The 21,150-nt window shown below is 33.4% G+C and overlaps 1 protein-coding gene across 2 annotated transcripts in view; it reads right to left on the bottom strand.

Annotated features, from left to right (window-relative positions):
- The window catches only part of LOC130892701 (homeobox protein araucan-like), a 101,965-nt gene extending 81,873 nt beyond the window's left edge, over window positions 1-20,092 (bottom strand). For both annotated transcript variants that reach the window (XM_057798248.1, XM_057798249.1), the window contains exon 1: window positions 19,296-20,092. In XM_057798248.1, coding sequence (XP_057654231.1) covers window positions 19,296-19,541 — 246 coding nt within the window. In that variant the 5' untranslated portion in view covers window positions 19,542-20,092. The remainder of the gene's footprint in view (window positions 1-19,295) is intronic.
- Window positions 20,093-21,150: the final 1,058 nt, after the last annotated feature.

The following is a 21,150-nucleotide window of genomic DNA, read 5'->3' as shown; positions in this document are numbered from 1 at the left end:
TTCCCTTCTTCCTGGACCTTGAGTATCTTCCTCGTCTTCTTCTATTCTGCGGTTGATACATCAATGTTCTGCCTCATCCTCAACACATATCTGTACTAAGCAATTGCTTACTCTGTATCCTCTCTGGAGTCATGTTCTGCGTCGTTTATCCTCATTTCGTATATGCTCTGTTCTGGATATCCTGCACGATCTTTTCAAGTAGTCCATTTCCACAGCCTTTATTATTTTCTCCTGTCTATCCGTCAGTTACCAGCACTTGTATCCATTCGTTGAAATATGTTCCACTTTGACTTTGTATATTGTCATTTTTGTGTTTAGTTTATTTTTTTTTTGACCAAAGCGTATTAATATAGTTATTAAAGTGTTTTGGATTATACAGGACGAAATCTAGATGAGCTTAATCAGGAGATTATGGTAGCCGGTCCAATACTCCTGTTCCAATCAATCTGGAAGGAAATCATTAAGCTACTATCTAAATAAAAAAAATGATGTGATGGAACTTTGCATTTTCCATACTAGTGTCTTTTATTATTATTTATATATACAGCCAGTTCATAAATAAAGTTATTGTTTCTTTTCAAAAAAGGCTAGGATCCCTAGGATCACAACCTTTCATGGAATTCCATAATAAACATCAAGTTATGATTTAAAAAATAATTGGAAAACAAGAGGAGTTGAAAAACATGTAGTATGACCACAGGTCTGAAAGTATTGAAGAGGCTTCTTTTTCACTCTACTGAATGGATACAAAAAACATTAAGCAAAGAAGAGACAAGGAGAGTTACTGGTATACTCAGTGGAGACTCTTCAAGGTACTACATGAGGAACATCTGCAGGAACCAAAGAAAACAAACGAGTATTTTCTCTGGTATCGTAGTTCCATTCATGATTCTTAAAGCTGGAAGAGGTGATTTGTATAGCCCCCAGATGGGGATCTATACCTTATATAGCCCCCAATTCGGAATCTGACTGGTGTAAACAGTCTGGGGATTATCTGAGGAGCAATGTCCCTGTTTACGCGTCACTATCTTTTGATTCTGTGTATGACCTTTACAGTAGAGCAAATTTTGTCCAAAATATCATGATTTTCATATATAAAAATCGTGATTGTTTCTCAAAATTTGCGTTTATACAAACGAAATTATTCAAATGTACTGGGGAACCATTCTTGCTACACTAAAAAACGAAGTTGAAGGTTCTGCGAGATGTCTAAAGTTTCTCTTTGTACTTTTGGCATAAATTTGGATATTATTTATCGATAAGTTGGTAACTTGTAGTGTAAATTGTAAGAATTTTACAAATAATAAAGCTCCGTATATGAAAATTTGGAGTTAATCATCGTAGATCGTAGATATAGTACAAGATAATAAGGACAAAAGTTTTTTTATTAACGACTCCTCTATGGTAATCAGATTTCCAAACAAGTACAAGCAAACTCCGGCACGTCACGTTGATGAATCTGATAAAAGAAAAACATTTTTGTAATCAGCATACAAATTGAAACAAATGTTTAAGGGTTGTATTACATGAGTGTTAAAATATCTTTAATAATCTCTTATTATATTAAGAGCATGCGAACGAACGAACAATATTCGAAAAAAAAATTGGATGGTTATTATCAAAAAAATTTGTATACTACGTAAAATAGGATGACATACATTATCACTAGTTCAGTCCATCATATTTTTTCTTCCTTTCGGATCTTCCTTACCCAGATAACTACCTGAGAATAAAGATACTTATTTCTTTATGAGAATGGTCCTTGGCCTGACCTAGAGATGGCTGTAGTTGCTTGAAAAATACCATATTAGAAAGTATACAATCTATACAGCGTATGCTTCAAGTTTGGAGTTGCCACGTTGTTTAGTTTTTGTTTGACAGCCACGTTTTCAGTGAATTTGTGAACATGGAAAAAATTGGTCATCGAAGACCAGAATCGTAGTGGTTGAGTAAATGAGATGACGACTCGGTTACTTCTGCGACAATCCTCGTAGATATTTTGTTTTCTATTTTGTTCTCTACATATTTTTAATAAAATATTTTATTCCCCCTTTTTAGTTATAGGTCATTTTGTACCTCAACTTATATTCCTCTTCTTTCGTCGCTTATTTCTCAATTTTTATTTGTTAATGTTTATTGGTATTCCCTCTAAGGAGCATCCGCGTCTAAGTGCTACTACATATACTTGTCCAGCATCAAACAGGCGAGAACATAGATAAACGACGTCATCAATGGTTGTACATTTTGGACGTTAGATTTCCGGCTCAGTTAAAAATCTACTAATTTAGCGCCATCTTCATCAATTGTAACATGTTTTTATTGACAAATAACTGAAAAATTTATCGATGTCAAAATTCATAAAATTTCCGAAATGCACAAATTGGATTGAAAAGGGCCACCACGAATACTATGATTGGGAAATTAGTTTCTTAAATTGATGAAAAGTTGTTTTAAATTGTTGTACAAATGTTGGGTTACCACAAATTTTGGGCACTTTAACAAACATTCTGAAAAATTGAGAGAGTTACATATGAAGAAAGTGACGATATTACATAGCTAAAATGATTACATCTTAGAAACGTGAAAGATAATAAAAGCTCTACATTTTCTTTTAAACATTGCCAAATAAAAAGTCATTGTAACCATGAAATTTGTTTTTAAAAATTTAAATACTTAGTTCTAATACTTAACTGGCACAGTCTGTAGGATAAGCCCAGGAATGGCAATATTAAGAAGTAAAATTGTAAAAAAAATTATTAATAACGCAGATAAGGTTATTTCTGCATATTTTAGTCCATAGAGAGGGGTCTCAAATAACCATGAAAATATTTGTGATTGTCTTTTGGGAACGTAGTTAAACATTGTACAAGAGCACTTAATATTGAGTTTACCATCAATCATTGATAAATATTTATTGTCTTCAATTTCAATCGAGTAACTAGTTTTTTATGTTACAAACTTTCTCAAATGAAAAGATATTTTTACCAAACCATTTTCCTGTACACCGATTTCAATTCATAATGTGGGATTCTCCTTTTAAATTGTCAATTAAGATATTTAAATAAAAATATCTCTGCTCCCATCTTCGTAAAGTGAAACAATGATTATTCCATTTGAAAAATGTATTTTTAATTCCGAGCCAGTTCCACTTCATACACAGAGTTGTTCATAAAACGACAGCTGGCCACATTGTTGTATATTAATTATGAGGTAAATTTATTTTCTTACTAATTAAACGGAGGTATCTTATCAAAATTAAATGTAAATTATGAGAGTACTTAAATTTAACGTTTGTATAATGTTTGTTTTTGTAATTTTTGTTACAAAATATACTTAATCGGTTGGCATTTAATAAGTGCAAATGTTGCTCAAATTAACGGAAAATTTTGTTATCATAGTTATTTACAATGTATTGTATATCTAGTGAAAACAGTCAAGTAAACAAACAATGAAATTACATTATAGGAACATTCGAATTCAAGGGTCTGATTCTAATACAAAAATTTGCATTAGATTCGCCGGATTATGCTCAGAAACTTTATTCTTAAGGTATCTTCATACGAAATAGTCAAACGGAATGAGGTCAAGGTTTCTGAGAGTCTAGTTGATGTTACCTGTACTCAATATTATCATATTAAAAAATAACTGTTTCGATTGCTTCATTTGATGTATGGCTTCATCTTTTTTGAACTACGTTTTTGAATCTCCTGCAGCTCTGACTTGATTTCTTTTCCAGATTGCATTAGATTCGCCGGATTATGTTCAGAAACTTTATTCTTAAGTTATCTTCATACGAAATAGTCAAACGGAATGAGGTCAAGGTTTCTGAGAATCTAGTTGATGTTACCTGTACTCAATATGATCTTATTAGGAAATCACTGTTTCGATTGCTTGATTTGATGTATGGCTTCATCTTGTTTGAACTACGTTTTTGAATCTCCTGCAGCTCTGACTTGATTTCTTTTCCAGATTGCATTAGATTCGCCGGATTATGTTCAGAAACTTTATTCTTAAGTTATCTTCATACGAAATAGTCAAACGGAATGAGGTCAAGGTTTCTGAGAGTCTAGTTGATGTTACCTGTACTCAATATTATCATATTAAAAAATAACTGTTTCGATTGCTTCATTTGATGTATGGCTTCATCTTTTTTGAACTACGTTTTTGAATCTCCTGCAGCTCTGACTTGATTTCTTTTCCAGATTGCATTAGATTCGCCGGATTATGTTCAGAAACTTTATTCTTAAGTTATCTTCATACGAAATAGTCAAACGGAATGAGGTCAAGGTTTCTGAGAATCTAGTTGATGTTACCTGTACTCAATATGATCTTATTAGGAAATCACTGTTTCGATTGCTTGATTTGATGTATGGCTTCATCTTGTTTGAACTACGTTTTTGAATCTCCTGCAGCTCTGACTTGATTTCTTTTCCAGATTGCATTAGATTCGCCGGATTATGTTCAGAAACTTTATTCTTAAGTTATCTTCATACGAAATAGTCAAACGGAATGAGGTCAAGGTTTCTGAGAGTCTAGTTGATGTTACCTGTACTCAATATTATCATATTAAAAAATAACTGTTTCGATTGCTTCATTTGATGTATGGCTTCATCTTTTTTGAACTACGTTTTTGAATCTCCTGCAGCTCTGACTTGATTTCTTTTCCAGATTGCATTAGATTCGCCGGATTATGTTCAGAAACTTTATTCTTAAGTTATCTTCATACGAAATAGTCAAACGGAATGAGGTCAAAGTTTCTGAGAGTCTAGTTGATGTTACCTGTACTCAATATTATCATATTAAAAAATAACTGTTTCGATTGCTTCATTTGATGTATGGCTTCATCTTTTTTGAACTACGTTTTTGAATCTCCTGCAGCTCTGACTTGATTTCTTTTCCAGATTGCATTAGATTCGCCGGATTATGTTCAGAAACTTTATTCTTAAGTTATCTTCATACGAAATAGTCAAACGGAATGAGGTCAAAGTTTCTGAGAGTCTAGTTGATGTTACCTGTACTCAATATTATCATATTAAAAAATAACTGTTTCGATTGCTTCATTTGATGTATGGCTTCATCTTTTTTGAACTACGTTTTTGAATCTCCTGCAGCTCTGACTTGATTTCTTTTCCAGATTGCATTAGATTCGCCGGATTATGTTCAGAAACTTTATTCTTAAGTTATCTTCATACGAAATAGTCAAACGGAATGAGGTCAAAGTTTCTGAGAGTCTAGTTGATGTTACCTGTACTCAATATTATCATATTAAAAAATAACTGTTTCGATTGCTTCATTTGATGTATGGCTTCATCTTTTTTGAACTACGTTTTTGAATCTCCTGCAGCTCTGACTTGATTTATTTTCCAGATTGCATTAGATTCGCCGGATTATGTTCAGAAACTTTATTCTTAAGTTATCTTCATACGAAATAGTCAAACGGAATGAGGTCAAGGTTTCTGAGAATCTAGTTGATGTTACCTGTACTCAATATGATCTTATTAGGAAATCACTGTTTCGATTGCTTGATTTGATGTATGGCTTCATCTTGTTTGAACTACGTTTTTGAATCTCCTGCAGCTCTGACTTGATTTCTTTTCCAGATTGCATTAGATTCGCCAGATTATGTTCATAAATTTTATTTTTAAGATATCTTAAGATATCTTCTACGTAAAATGATCTTATTAGGAAATAACTGTTTACATTGCTGTTTGACTAAACCTTTCTTTAACATTTGAAGTATTTATAAAACATTTGTTAAAATTGACGAAATTATTTATGGTTTGAACTAGTTATTTAATAGCGTACAAAATAAATTTACCAGAAGCGAATCTCCTGAACAACTGGTAATGCATTATTATTTCCAATTGAATATATCCAAGATTCATTATAAAAACACCAATTATAATATTTTAAAAATAACTAATAATGAGCTATTATCCGTCTTGCATAATAATTGGTAAAAAAAGGCTGGAAACAAGAATGTCTGTTAAAAGAAAAGTGTGTTAAGTGGTTCGATAAGTGCTAGGTTATTTCTAAATGAAATTGAAGAAGTGTACAGGTGTCTTTATAGACCAGCCAACATGCAACAGGGGATGTTTTAAGTCGACGATTTCCGGAAGGTTAGTTAATTGTACACGTGTGATGTAATATTTTCATGGGAATTGTTTACTAAAAAAAATTTTTCAAATTTCTTGGGTGAATATTTGGAAATAAAAATACTAATTTTCCATTCTTTTTATTCAATTATATACCATTCCTACTTATTTTATCTTATCATTTATTTTTTTATATTTGTTCCTGCTCTTATTATCCCCTTCCACAATCACCAAATCTTTCATTGTTTATTTTCATTTTGTATTTTCTTTACTCATTCCCATATGCATTATTGTTATATTTTCAATAATATTATTAATCACAAATCACGTTTCAGTCTTATTTCATTGAAGTGACATCTTCGTCGACAGCTGCCAAATTTTGAAGTCATTTCTAATTGTCTAAAAGGCGCGATTAAAATTAAAGAACTTCCCCGATATCTTTTTGGAAGAATGCTGAAACATATTTTCCTAAAAAGTCCAGATTCTGAACCTGATATAGCGTGCTGTGTTCTTGGGCCATATATACCTGCCTCTACTTGTCCACTTTTCAGTTTCGACTCTTTATTGTGATTTTATAGTTTATGATAAAGTATAATTTGGAAGACATGGCATCTGTGATCATACCTAAGGACATTTTACATTATTTCAGATTGATCAAAGGTCGCGAGGTTTCATTATCTGTACCTTATGTACCCTATTTACTGCTTCACTTTCTCTAAAGGTCTTCAAAGTGTCTAAAATGACTTGTGGTGCTGCCGATAGAAACTCGTTCGTTGTTGCAAAGCAAATCGCCGCAGCTCATCTAGGATCGATTTAGCTATTGTAGTTTTTGCCACGCTATGAAAGCTGCATAGGTGGCACTACTCATTTGTACATCCAGTTCATAATTTTGGGCTTTACCTCTTTGTTTCTCTGTCCATTCTGCAGCAGTTGTATAAAGTAATTCGTGCCTTATGGCTTACTACATGAAGATGTTGCTTCCACGTGAGTTGATGATCGAAGATCAACTCGAAATATTAAATCTGACTTTGGGGTTAGTGACCCTATTCATTTAGAGAATTTCTGAAGCTCAGTTCATCCCCTGAATGGAACTAGAGCGGTCTTTGAGGGGTTTATGTTTAGATTTTCATTGACACACCATCTCTAGGCAATATTGCTAGAGCAGGTTTCTTGTTAATGAAATATGTATTGAGTTTCGTCGAATGTACTTATAGTGACTTTATTTTCACAATAGGAAAGGATAGATAGAATTGACATTTTGTTACATTTTTACAGAAATAAAATATTATTTCTTTTGAAGCGCAAATTGCGAGCTGTTTTGATATCTAAACCTACAGATTCATCAGAAATTATCACTTTTAATCCCAATAAAACAAAATACTATTTATTGTTGACAATTCAAGTTTTGTAAATGAATTTAGACGGCAAAGGAGTGGATGCTCAATCGTTAATCAATGCTAAATCGAAGTTAAAGTATGCAAACAAGTTTTCGAAGTTATTGAATTAATAATCTTGTATCCTTTTCGATGGTCGATTAATAAATTTCTACATGTATCTGCGGACCATCGATGTGTCTGTGTTCATTTGGATAATGCCAATATTTCTTTCAAGTATTATAATCTATGGGTATCGCGTATAAATGTTCATAATTTCGATATTATTTTTATTTTTCTTATTAGAAATCACTTAAGGACTCTAAGTATGTTATTTAGACATTAAAGATTGATATTCTTTGCTGATATCGAATCACGTTGACTACCTTTATATATTTCGTAAGTTCAAATATTTCAATTTAATAAAAATGGTACAAAAATTACGAGGGTGGTACCAGAAGTACATGGCCTCGCTTAGAGTTGGCGGTAGTTGCTTGAAGACAATGCACCAGCTCACATATTTGTTATGCAATGGCCAAAATTAATGAATTAAAGTTTGAATTGCTACCTCATGCACACTATTCGCCCCTTCTTTAAAAAGTCATAGTTATTGTATTAAATCGTAGTTAAATTGAGTTTCAGTATAGATTTGAAATAACGATTTAGAGATTCGAAAACATTAACGTGTCGAAAGTGTGGTTAAAAGCATAGTTAAACAGAAGCTACTGTATATTATTTAACTTCAGTAGCGTTTTGAATATCGTCTGATAAATTTTTTCAACTTTCCTAACACGTACCATGTACCTAGGTAAATTAAACAATAGACACGAGGACCTACACGGTTCCAAAAAAAAATTAGTATTCTTTTGATCGACAAGGTTCGTGCCACCAAATAACAATCTATTGTCTTCACCGACATTTTCCTTATAAATTATTTCAAACGTCGCTTGGTATATATTTGTATTTATTTATCATGAAATAACTATTAAATAATATAATCTTTTGTCTTCCAATACAAACTTATTGTTTTTCTAACTAACTGAACTTTTCTATATATAAAGGTTTTTAGTGGTAAGAATTATGAAAAAATGAGCCAGGTGTAAGGGTGAGAACGCGTTCTAAACTTGGAATATTCCGGCGTATCGGCCTTCACTCTGAAGTCATTAATCTAACCCAACCCGTGGTCTAAATTTCCCTACTTCAAGCAACGAATCCCCCCTTCAGGATTATTCTAATGCCTCAATCTGCACTCGTAAACCAAATTTCTACCTCCTGAAGCTCCCCAACCAATTGTTGAGCAATAACAATCTAAATTCAAAAACTTTACATTTCTAATTTTTGTTTATCGGATTTTTAACAATTAGAAAACGTATTCCAACGATTCAGTTGTAATAACTTGAACAAAGAAGGAAATAGAAAGATGATTCTGTAAACTAGAAGAGGCTGCAAATAATTGTGAGCTAAGAATGAATCGAGCGGAAATCAAAGTATTTAGGGTTGGTAGAAATACGTAGAGATTGAAGCGGGACATAAATAAAAAATATGAGACAGAAACCAACAGCTAGATACAGAAGGGAAACATGGGTTTTAATAGAGGGAGAAGAAATAAAAGTGATTATATAGGGAGGAAGGTACCGAGAGGAATTTAAGGGAAATAAAAGCAACCGAAGGACTTTGGATAAGAAAAACTAACCAAGAGCTGAAGGATTTGTATGAATACTCATCAATAACAAGAAAAATTAAAGTTCAAAGAGTGGGAAATTAGCGAAAAGAGTAATTGGAAAAGCAAGAGGTACAAGAAGAAGACGTAGGCCAGAAAAACCTGGTTGGATACAATGTTGGAAGATATTAGAGAGATAGAACCTAATTGGAGTACAAAAGTACAGAATCTGTGGAGAAGAATTGTGAAATCAATCAAATACGATCACAAAAGAAAATAAATCGTTGGCTGTAAAGTCTATCACTACTGTATATATGTATATGACGCAGATTGACCTTTCTGTGACAACTTTAATGACTTCCAATTACAACGAATCATTGAATGACTGAAACATTTAGTTCCAAACGTGGCTTAATTCCTTGAACTTGGCCAATTAGTCCCTCAATTCAGCTCAATTCTATGGAATAAGGAGTTTTTTCTCTATTATAGAAATTATTACTTGGCCTTTATCTAAATTTTTTGGCATTCCTTGATTATAAAAACTGCGCCACATTTATTTTTTTTACTCTATTACGCACTCTAAAACAGAAGACACAAATATGTAAATAATTCAAAAGTTTCAAGGCATCTTTGGTGATAAAGATTCTCGAAGTTGCAAAAATAATCGACGCTCCTGTCAATAAAATTGCATACGAGACCCTATACATATTCAAAAAAAAACCAATAAAACTTCCCGACTGCTTATTAAAAAAAAAATAGTGGAAAACAAAACGCGTGTGCGTTTTTGAGGCCACGCAGATTGTGTTTTGTTTCCATCGTGTCCCCATCTGTCATACTTAACTAATTCCATATGCATATTTCGTGCGGACTGGACATAATCGGACTCAAACTGCGGCGCGACTGTCACGTTTTCTTTAATTAGTCGTTAGCTGACAGCCTACTCTGATGGATTCGAGATTACCAGAACGCAAAATGTCTATTTCATTTAGCGGGAAATACGCAGGGTATTGGAATGCACAGGGAACCATATACGAGCGCAGATTATTAAATTTATGATAAAAAAAATTATCCTTCTAGTGGTTTACAAAAGAAAAATGTTGACATAAATTTAGATGTGTCAATAGTAGACAAAGAATATTGAAAAGTATGAATAAGAATCATGGTACAAATAGTGATTGATAGTGATTATACTGAGAAAGAAATTTTAACGTTTCTACGAAGAGAAAATGATAAGAATTATAAAAGGTATATAAAAGTACAAAGACACAATTGGGAGGACACATCATGAGAAGGAAACCTACAGAAATGGTGAGGAGGATAGTATAATGGATACCTCTATGGCCAAGAGGCAGACCAAGAAATAAAGGGTTTTCTAATAGGGACAATTTTGAATTTGTGAACGCACCTTTTCACTTAACATCGAACTGTTACTGTCAGTTTATTCAATAGACATAACCTTTTCATCATGGTGAAGTACACGTCTGCAAATCTTGGGTGGCGGTGGCCGCTACTTTAAGTGCGTTAACTCCGCTTTTCGGTCGTAATTCTCGACCTAGTAGATAGGAAGTAACAAGTTTAGTGAAAAAGTGGAGTCTACATATTCGTTGTGAGATGTTGCCGTGTCAGTGAGACTACGGGTTGGTCGAAGTGTCGAAAATATCGCTGCCGTTAAAAGGTCCGTAGCAAATGATCTAAATCAGTCATTTCCACGGCGTTCTCAAGAGTTGGGCATCGCCAAGGCCACTTTATGATGAATTTGGCGAGAGGATCCTACTTTTCATCCATACAAGATCTGTCTCACTCAAGAATTGAAGCCGATGGACCATTCGAAGCGACGTACGTTCTTCGATTGGTTTCTGGAAAAGATGCGCCAAGATGATCAATTTCATCGCAAAATCATCTTCAGTGACGAAGCTCATTTCTGGCTCAATGGGTTTGTCAATAAACAAAATATGCGGTATTGGGCGGGTGAAAATCCATAAGTGCTTAATGAGAAACCACTTCATGCACAAAAGATAACTGTTTGGTGTAGTTTGCATGCCGGCGACGTCATAGGGCCGTATTTTTTCGTCGAAGATAGTGGTCGCCACGTTACTGTGAATGGTGATCGTTATCGCGCTATGATTATCGATTATTTTTGGCCCGAATTGGAATATATGGACTTGGACAGTATGTAGTTGCGCCACAAGCCACACAGCACACGTTACAATCGATTTATTGAAGAACAAGTTTGATGAGCGTGTTATATCGAAAAATGAACCAGTCGATTGGCCGCCTCGTTCGTGCGATTTAACGCCTCTAGATTTTTTTCTTTGGGGCTACGTCAAGTCATTAATCTATGCTAAGAAGCCGACGACGTTGGAAGAGCTGAAAGCCAACACTGTATGCGATATAGCAGCCGTTTCGGCCGAAATGTGTGACCAAGTCATGGAAAATTGGGTCCAACGAATCAACCGCTGCAAACGTGCCCACGGTGACTGTATGAGAGATGTAGAGTTCCATTCATAAATGTTTTGAATGTACATCAACCCGATAATAAAGTTTTTGAAATCTCTCGAATGGTTTTCATTTTATTTTGAAAAAAAGTTGTCAAGTCCTTATTGGAAAACCCCTTACTTGGAGAAACCAAATTGAAGAAGATACCAGAATACTAGAAAAAAAAGGTAATTCATACCAATAAAGTGATTTTTAAAGGCACAAAGCACTAACCATAATCCCAGAGATTGAACGGCATAATGAAGGAATTAATGAATCTGTTGTGAAAATTAGGTACTAAAATTATGAATTCACTTTATGACATCAGAAAATTAAACTAATTTCTATAATTCACCAAATATATAGTAATTAACATAGTTTACGTATACCATAGAACAGAAATTTCCAAGTAGCTCTGCTCCAAATGTTAATAGAATGTTTAATTAATTCTTCTTATTCCAGTGCCTGCTTCATACTAATGAAAGTTGGCAATCATTCTTTGGAATTCCTCACGACCTTCAATCATACGTATTAGATTTACGGCATCACGTACATGGAACCAATCTCGAAGGTTTTTCAACCATGAAAATCTTTTTCTACCCAGGCCGCGCCTGCCTTCTATCTTCCCTTCCATGATCAGCTGTAACAAGGCATATTTTAGATTTCTAAAAATGTGGCCAAAGTAGGAAGCTTTCCTTCTCTTTACAATGGTTAATAGTTCTGGTTCTCTGTCCATTCGTCTTAGCACCTCTTCTAGGGCTATTTAGTAAATTGTGTGACCTCTTTTTGCCTTAAATACAGCTTTACATCTTCCTCCCATCTTAAAAATTAGCTCCACACCTCCCCATTCTATTCGACGACTGTGCATAAGAATGATTATTTAAAAGTATTTCTCTCGCCCAACATTTTAACCTGCTCCAGACATACTTGAAGTCTGAAGACGAAGGGAAATCCGATGCGACGTTTGGCTCCGATTCTAAACAAATTAAATTATTCTGCAGCATATGAATCCTCGAAGTACGAAGCCAGAATAATCAATTCCTCTTAGGAACCTTTGTAAAGTAACGAAATTTATTCTACCACCGTGCTGATTTCGTCCAATACCATCATTGACAACTGTACCACTCCTGAGCTGTTGGCAACTATGCCTCCAATCCGATCATATTACTAGACTATTATTTGCAAAAGTCTTAGCCTGAATTCGTCGATAATCAATATCAGAATACTGATTGATATCTAGTTTTTGTGTTTTAGAACCAAATCTAACCTTGTGCAATTGACACCAAGGTAGAATTCTTAAGGACCTTCTGGTTCGTGAATTGACGTATTCTTATATTTTCATAGCAATATTTTCACGCATTTATCATTTAAAAATGTTCTTGTTTTGGCTATGTTTATAGTTGTAAATCCAAATGTAGCTCATATAAGTTAACAAAGAAAAGATTTTATTATTATTATTATTAGTTTAATGACAGACGGCATACTTAATGTATGAAGCTCCAACGAAGGGGTAGTGGCAGCGGCAGAGTTGGGAGAACTGTACTATAAAAAATTATATCCGTTAAACAAGTAATTGGTTTATAAATCTATGGACGTTAGTCTTAGTGTCGAGGCTAGTGGAGAGGTAGCACAATAAACAAAGTTCGATAACTTATGATTATATATTAACAAAACTATATACACAAAAACATATACAATAAAAGATTAAACTAAGTGTCGGTTTCGATTCTTGAGTTTTTAGTCGATAGAAGTTTTCTGTCTGTCTGTATCTACCTTACTCATCAAGTTTAAAACTAAGCGACTTCAGGATCTATTACAATAAAGCAGATGCAAGCCGTTCCGGAAGAAGTCCGTCAAATTTGTTTCCAGTATGGATTCAAAGTTAGGGTTAGTACATTGCTAGATTATTTTCCAGGTAGTAGTCATTTGTGAACGTATCTTATCAAATGAAAATTTTAAAAAGAAATATATCGTCGATAGAATTTCAAAAGTGAGTTTAAAATTTCGACAAGAACATCGCTAATTTCAAACAATTCGGATATGCCAACAACGTTTATACCTTGCTTTCAACTAATTTACCTCGGTTGCGAATTTTATGTTCTCAAATTCAAACTTTCCTTACAAGTTTCCTACTGGAAATGGAATTAGTGTATGGTTGGCCGAAGGCATCATGCTCATTTAGAAGGAATTTCATATGTTAGTATTCTCTATATTCTACGGTAGAGTTTTATTCGATTAAGATACTTTGTATTCTTACCTAACAGAATATGGATGTTCAACATACTTCATAATTCCTTGTAAGGAAGACATACACTCATTTTCTTTAATACATGTTATTTATTTTATCTAAATAATAAATTTTTTGTTCAATTATTTGATTCCTTTTCTTTTGATTAGTGTCTCAATCATTCATACTTCATCTGTTTTAATTCTATTTGGGGAATTGTATAAATGGGATCAAAGTCCAGTCATAGTTACATTGGCTACAAAAGAAACACCATTCTACTCTATACCATTCCCAGCTGTAAACATATGTCCAAACTCAAAAACCAACGCAGATATGTACTTCGAAAAACTGACACCAGAAGGGTGAGTAGTTAAAACTAATTTTGTGTGTGGTAACCAATAGCTCTGAGTCTGATTCCCAATCAAGGGACTGTCCAAATGATTTTTTTGATTAATGAAAATTTTTCACTGCGTAGAATAATGAACAACGGACAGAAAATGACACTGAAGATATTAAACTAACAACTGACAGGCAAGAGCTGCTAGGAAGAGAAAGTTAAGGTAGATGGATTATTCGTTGGTAGATCTGGCGTAGAAAGTGAATGGATGGAAAAGTAGCGTGAAGACTCATTGTTGACGAGGGTAGCCACATCTCTGGCTAAAGTACCATTTGAACGAACTATAAATAGTATTGAGTCCATTGATCAATCAATGGATCTTTTATGTCTGACCATGACAGTAATTTAAAATCAACAAATTAAATGTTCTAAGTTCAAATCTTCTGATATCCAAAGGAGGAAAAGAATCAATTTTCTATAAAACTACTTTGTTGTTTGTTTATCAGTGAATCCGTAATCTCGACAACATTTTAATTTAAATTTTGAGGTACTTAAGTACCTCAAATCTTTTTCAAACTTAGTGTTTCTAATATTTTCATTAAAACTGTGCCTCAATTTGATTTCACGGCATTAAACTTTTGGACTTTAATCCAATTCCTTTTGAATTGCATACAAAAATGAAGTTCTATATGAGATATGTGTATTATCTAGAATTTTGTGTTTTTCGAAATTCAAATCGCATTAATTGGAGCCGACATTAAAATCTGCCAACCAATCAGAATACGAATTAAGTTTGTGTCGTGAGCTATAGCGTCAAACGTTGAATATTAATCGATTCACACTGTATTAAACATGTCACGCGATGTTCGATTTTTATTTATTAGATAGCGTGTAACATTGTCTTTTAAAGAATACGTTGTTTTCGAACAATGGCAAAAAAAGTATCGTCAGCCAAACACTAGACGACTATTAATAAGTTTGAAGTTAAATTGATTCCATTCATTCTGTTGGTTTCTTTTCAACTACAACGACATGTTATGATTATCGTGTGCGAGACATATGCATGTAATAATAAATAAACAATTCCGTGATTTGAATACAAGAGACAATAATAACCCTCTTACAAGAAACCACTCGATTATAGATCTGCTGGTAATTAGAAGGGCGAGTGAATAGTTGCTGTCTTCGTCCTCCAAATAAACGTTTACGTTTGCGACAGCGATGAAATTATCCCTACTAAAAGTGGAATAAAAACAAATTGGTTTCCCAAATTGCGTAAAAACGACTTGCGCCAAAGAATTGCGTCGACGCAACTGAGCGGCTGCTTCGAGAACCAAAAAACATACCCAATAAAAAAAGCAGGTTGCATGTAAATTTCGTCAACACAAATTTAGTTCTGACACCTACCAATCGTGGCGCTAGTGTAATAAAAATGTGTCACTACTGTATGAAATTCATTTTCTTAAAAGTGATTTTACAAATGTCAATACAAAACATTTGAAGTGTGAAGCTGTCCCATCTATTCCTACCTCTAATCTGCCTTCATTGTCTACTTCAATTTATGAAGATCCCAGTTATGCCATGACTGTATAGTAAGCCAAGAAAATTCATATGCTGTAAATACAGGTAAAATAGGCACTGATATGAGCGTCGAAGAGCATCAAGTTGATAGTCCAAGTGTTCATGCTTTAACATCTGGCAATTTACTCATGGAAGAGCCATTGGAAATTTCAAGTGAATTTTCAGATTCCATGGTTACAGAGGAAAGTTTTGACACACAAAAATCGGATTTATGACTGTAGTTGGAGATAATAAAAACAATTTAACAATTTAAATGATAATGTATCAAGTTCGTCGCAATAAAATAGCCAAAATATGGAAATTGAAAAACAGTTTGAAGAATAACAAAAAACAGTTGAAGACATTGAAGAAGATGTGTAAGATTATAACATTTGAGTGTATAGACAAGGTGCAGGATAACGATGGTCTATACTATAACAATCTTTTATTTCAATTTTGATAGAATGATATAGTTTAGTCATTTTACTAAACTAACTGAATCACTGTTTTATTTCTGGTCAGTATTTATTTACATATTACTCTTTTCACTTTGTTGGTTAGAAAAGTGATTGTAAAACTTGTCCCTGTTCTCAGATGTTTTTCTACCGCGAATTAAAGCAACTGCGAAATCAGAACTGGATGGAAATGAATAACATAGAATACAGTGGATATTCTGTGTCTTAAATTTAAATGACCCGCGAAAATAAATTAGTTCTGCCAGATACTATCGAGGGCACTGGCATCGAAAATAAATCCGCCATGTTGTTGACACTGAATAACAACTAAGTTTGCATTTCTTCTTAGGGTATGTTCGGTGTCGAGAGCAGTCTATTCAGTCGTACGCCAATCGTCATCCTTTCCTGAGAGAAGTTGACACAACACGAGATGAAGAAAAAACCGAAAATTGGTGCCTTATAACTCTAAATTAAGCTCTAAATTCCTGTTCGTCAGAATTTATAGTGCAACTATGAATTGTTGTTAATATCTCTTCTTGCCAAATTTCATCTTGGAATAATAATAAAACCAAAGCTTTTTCTTCTATTTTTTTATTGACGGTGTAGAGCTCGGTAACACAACGACAATCTTTGGAAAAGTCTGCACTGGTGCAATTCGTGAAATTAAGCCATGGTGAACACACTGTTTACACTAACACTCACAATTAGGCTGTCGTTGACTTAGACGTGTTTCTATAACCAAGTTATCGTCTTCAGAAACTGGAGGTGAACAGTTCAACCATGGTGATCAGCGACGTGTAAGAAGCTGCGTTATCCTGGAGGAAAAACAAATTCTTCTTCAAATGCGGCAACTTTTCGCAATTCTCCCCTTTACTTTATCAAATAATGTTGAATCTTGAAGACTTTTGCATCTTTTCTATACATACCTACAGAAAAGTCTTCACAACGACTTACTTATATGATTGTTAAACACAAACTGAGCGTCCAAAATAGCTTAACATGTTTAGGTTGAATTCGGATGTGCCATATCTTGCACATCTATTTCAAATGAGGAATTATATATTTTTAAACGTGATCCAAGAGAGTTTTCGACAGATGGTACACCATTATACACCAAAGACAAAAATACAGTCGAAAATAAAGACCTACGAATGTGCTACCGAGGCAAAAAATTTGATTTTTTTGGCCAATGAAGTTATGACCACGATTTTTAATAAAAAGGGAAACCTACAATAAATCAACATTATTATGGTAAGACAAGTTTCGATATTGAGCTTAAGAAAAACGTTCCCTTTTGTTCATAAGAAATCAAATTGGTCAGACACAACGATCAGCCATCAATGGGCTCTAATGAAGGACCAATAAATAAACATGTAATGAATGGAGGCCTATACGTACGCAAGCGTAGGAGTAGGCTGCATATGATAATGATGATGATGATGATGATGATGATGATGATGATGATGATGATGATGATGAAATAGTAGTTTACAAAATTAGTAAAAAATTTTACAAATAAATAAATGTCTCAAATGTGGATTGCATTCATAATAATGATCTTTATGTTTCTTTTGAATAAAATCAGACTCAAAAACAAAAACCCAATCGTGGCGCATATGGATTAATAATACGGCATTAATATAATATGTAAAATAACTAAAATAAAATTATTTTACTAGTTTTAAATCAATTTTAATAAACTTTATGTGGTTTATCCATGTTCTTTGTTTATTTATTTGAGATGTTATTCTTTTTCAATGATTCAATTTCTTTTCACAATAATTTTTGTTTTAACGCTCGGCGATTGTAGAAAGCTACATTCTTACAAATTTAATTCAAAGATCTAAAGAATTCGCTCATTGTAGATCTACAGTTCTAATTGCAACTTTCTACAGAAAAATTTGTTTACATCTATATTAGTTTCAATCAATTTATTGAAGGTTTAAGTTACTGTGCACGTAAAAAAATTGAATTGGTGTTTAATGGCTAAATTCAACGTATTTCTCAAATAAGAGGCTTTAGATTTAATCCGATAAAGAAAAGCACTTGTGCTTTGACTGTTGATAAAAACGGAGTTTCCATTTGAGTTTTATAGTTTCATTTCGAATTTTAGAAGAATTTTATACAGCAAAATATATGTGGGAGCTAAATTCTTTTAGCAAAACTCATATTAAGTAAAAATCGTTCAGTATTTTTAGATTTAATTATACTTTTTGCGGTTTCCACTAAATAAAAACTAGATTAACTCATTCTGTAGACGTTTTTTGTTGTCATAGATAGTTTACTATATATAAAAGTTGTATACAGTATTTGTTATGACGTATTGAATTATTAGTGACATACTTTATTTCTTATCGAATTGAATTCAAAAGTAACATAAAAAAATTATGTTTCAAACATTCATTTCGTCGAATACGTAGTTGAATTAATTAAATTAACATAGAAACAAAAATTATGAGAGGTGAGTACTTCAAAATTAAAATTTTTTGAATATTAGATGGAAAGATATTGAATGTTTTATATTAATTAACTTTATATTAATTGATTTGAGAAATTATAATCTTTGAATTGAGAATTTTAGTTTGAGAAAACGATATTCCAATAGAAAAATATGTCACTATTAGTTTTTTATTCTTATAAAACTATTTTTAATTAAATTTAGGTGTATTTGGGTAAGACGAACTCTGCAAAATAATAATATCCAAGAAAATAGAGTGGTTGGGGGGCCTATGGTGAATGTCAGATTTTAAAGCACAAAAAAAATAGAAGGATATAAATATTTAAAAAAATAGAAGACTGAAGAAAGTAATTGAATAGGAAATAAATTAATTTGGGTCAGGATTAGCGCACTATAAAAAAATGTCTTCATATGATGGATAAAAAAATAACATAAAAAGATAAATGAATTTATTTGAATTAATTGTGGATATTAGACAATATACTAATAAATTAACAAATTCCACCGAATAAATTTTTTACTATTTGATCGCACTATTTAGTTTTTATATTTAATGGATTTCATTCTATTACTTTTCTGGCTATTTGAATAATTTGATATCACAATAATCGATTTTTTTTTTAAATAAATATGAATGTTCGTATATCTTTTTTACCTGATGAGTATAATAATCCCCGTTATCCCCATGATGAGACCTCATATCGTGGTGCTCGATGTCCTGATGTATATCTTGGCTTAAGTCATTATGCGCGCTCATATCGTGATGATTATGATGATGCTGTAAGGACATATCTCCAGATATGTCCTGTCCGTGTGTTTGCATATCTGCCATATTCTGTATCTCACCCATCCCCACGCCCATCATTAAAGGGGATACGTGGGATTCCCAACCGTCCTCCATCTTGAAAAACACCCACGTAACGATTGGCCCACCGTGAAATAGTTAATTAACTATGGACAAAATGCCGCGGAAGAAACAACCGACATTTCATCAAACAAACAAAAAAAGTTATTTTTGTCACGAACTTCGGGTATTGTTTGTATTTACCGGCCGTTGCCGGCTATCACCTCTCACTTTGGGGGACGCGCGGCACCTCAATCACAATTTTCGGCCAATTTCGAAGTATTAGAGCACAGTCACATGCACGGCACTGGAGTCACAGTGAGTTACCGGCGTATAGGTCGGAAGTTCGTTCGTGTCCAGAGCGTATGGGTAGAGGAAGGCTCAGTGTAACAATGTGTGTGGAGGACAGCGGTTCCGTAGGCAACGTGAGAGACTGCGTGAGGTCGGTGGTGACCGCCCCCCTCTATCCCCACCGTGGATGCACCGTGCCAACCCCCCGAACACTATTATAATTAGCTGCACGATGTACATGAGCGACCCCGCGGGTCTTTCGCCTACTATGTGTGTGCTCTCTATTCACCGTTTCTCTTGCAAAACAACTCGACACTGCCTATTTCCCATTGGTTGATCAAATGGAGAGGTTAATTATGCAAAAACATCAACTTTTTTTTTATATGGCGTTTCTAACAACAAAGTTTTAAAAACTGATATATTCACGTCCCAGATAACAAACTACCTTTTACCACTAATGGATTACGTTGTCATTCGATAAACGAAATCAAATTATGTCATTAATATGAACAAACATCTATAATACAATTCAAAATTTGTTGTAGTTATTTGTTCGATTAAATTGTGTATTTCTATTACGGGGGCCAAAAAAAAACAATAATCAAAATTATCAAAGCAGCTTCTGCCGTTTCAAAATTTTCGTATTTCAATGTTCAACCAGAGCCACCGAGAAATGGGGACACAGGGGGCATATTACAGGCCTCAGGCTTCACAAGGGTCCTCTTTTTTTATTCATACATTATCTCTGACCACATACTCATAAAAAATTTGATAAAGTTCAAACCACTTTGAAATCAACAAAACAGAGACAACACGCAATAATTAATTAATTTTATTTTGTTAATAAGTATTTTAAGCGATAGTCAATTGAATTTAAAAACTAATTAAAACCAAAAATAATTAGACCAATGCCAAAATTTTCTTATTTCGAACATAGCTGTGTAACAGTTTCAGATTATATTGGATTTTTTGGTCCTGTAAGTCTATTAACCTATTGGTCTAGATTTGTTTCATAAAAGCCACGAATTTTTATTAAATTTAAATTTGGAAAAATGAAACATTGGGCCAGGCCACTATCAGTTCCCGATCTGTCACGGGGGGCTCGGAAAAAGTCTCTCAATTAATTATTTTTATACTTATTTTTGAAAATGCTTGAATAGGTCATAACTTAAATCTACAACGATCTATTATCTTTTAAACCACAACTAGTAATGTGAGCCATATTTATTTTTAAGATCATTCACAACTAATCTAGAGATATCTATAAATGTTTTACAGAATTTGGTCCATTGTTGTTCGAATTTCCTATTATGGAACCCAATACGCACTGCGCTCTGCTCAAAAAGTTTCAAGTCTTCTCACTACCTCACTTAAC

This window comes from Diorhabda carinulata, chromosome 4 (genome assembly GCF_026250575.1).
Source record: "Diorhabda carinulata isolate Delta chromosome 4, icDioCari1.1, whole genome shotgun sequence".
In the NCBI taxonomy this organism is placed as follows: Eukaryota; Metazoa; Arthropoda; class Insecta; order Coleoptera; family Chrysomelidae; genus Diorhabda; species Diorhabda carinulata.
This window is presented reverse-complemented; position numbering and strand designations above follow the sequence as displayed.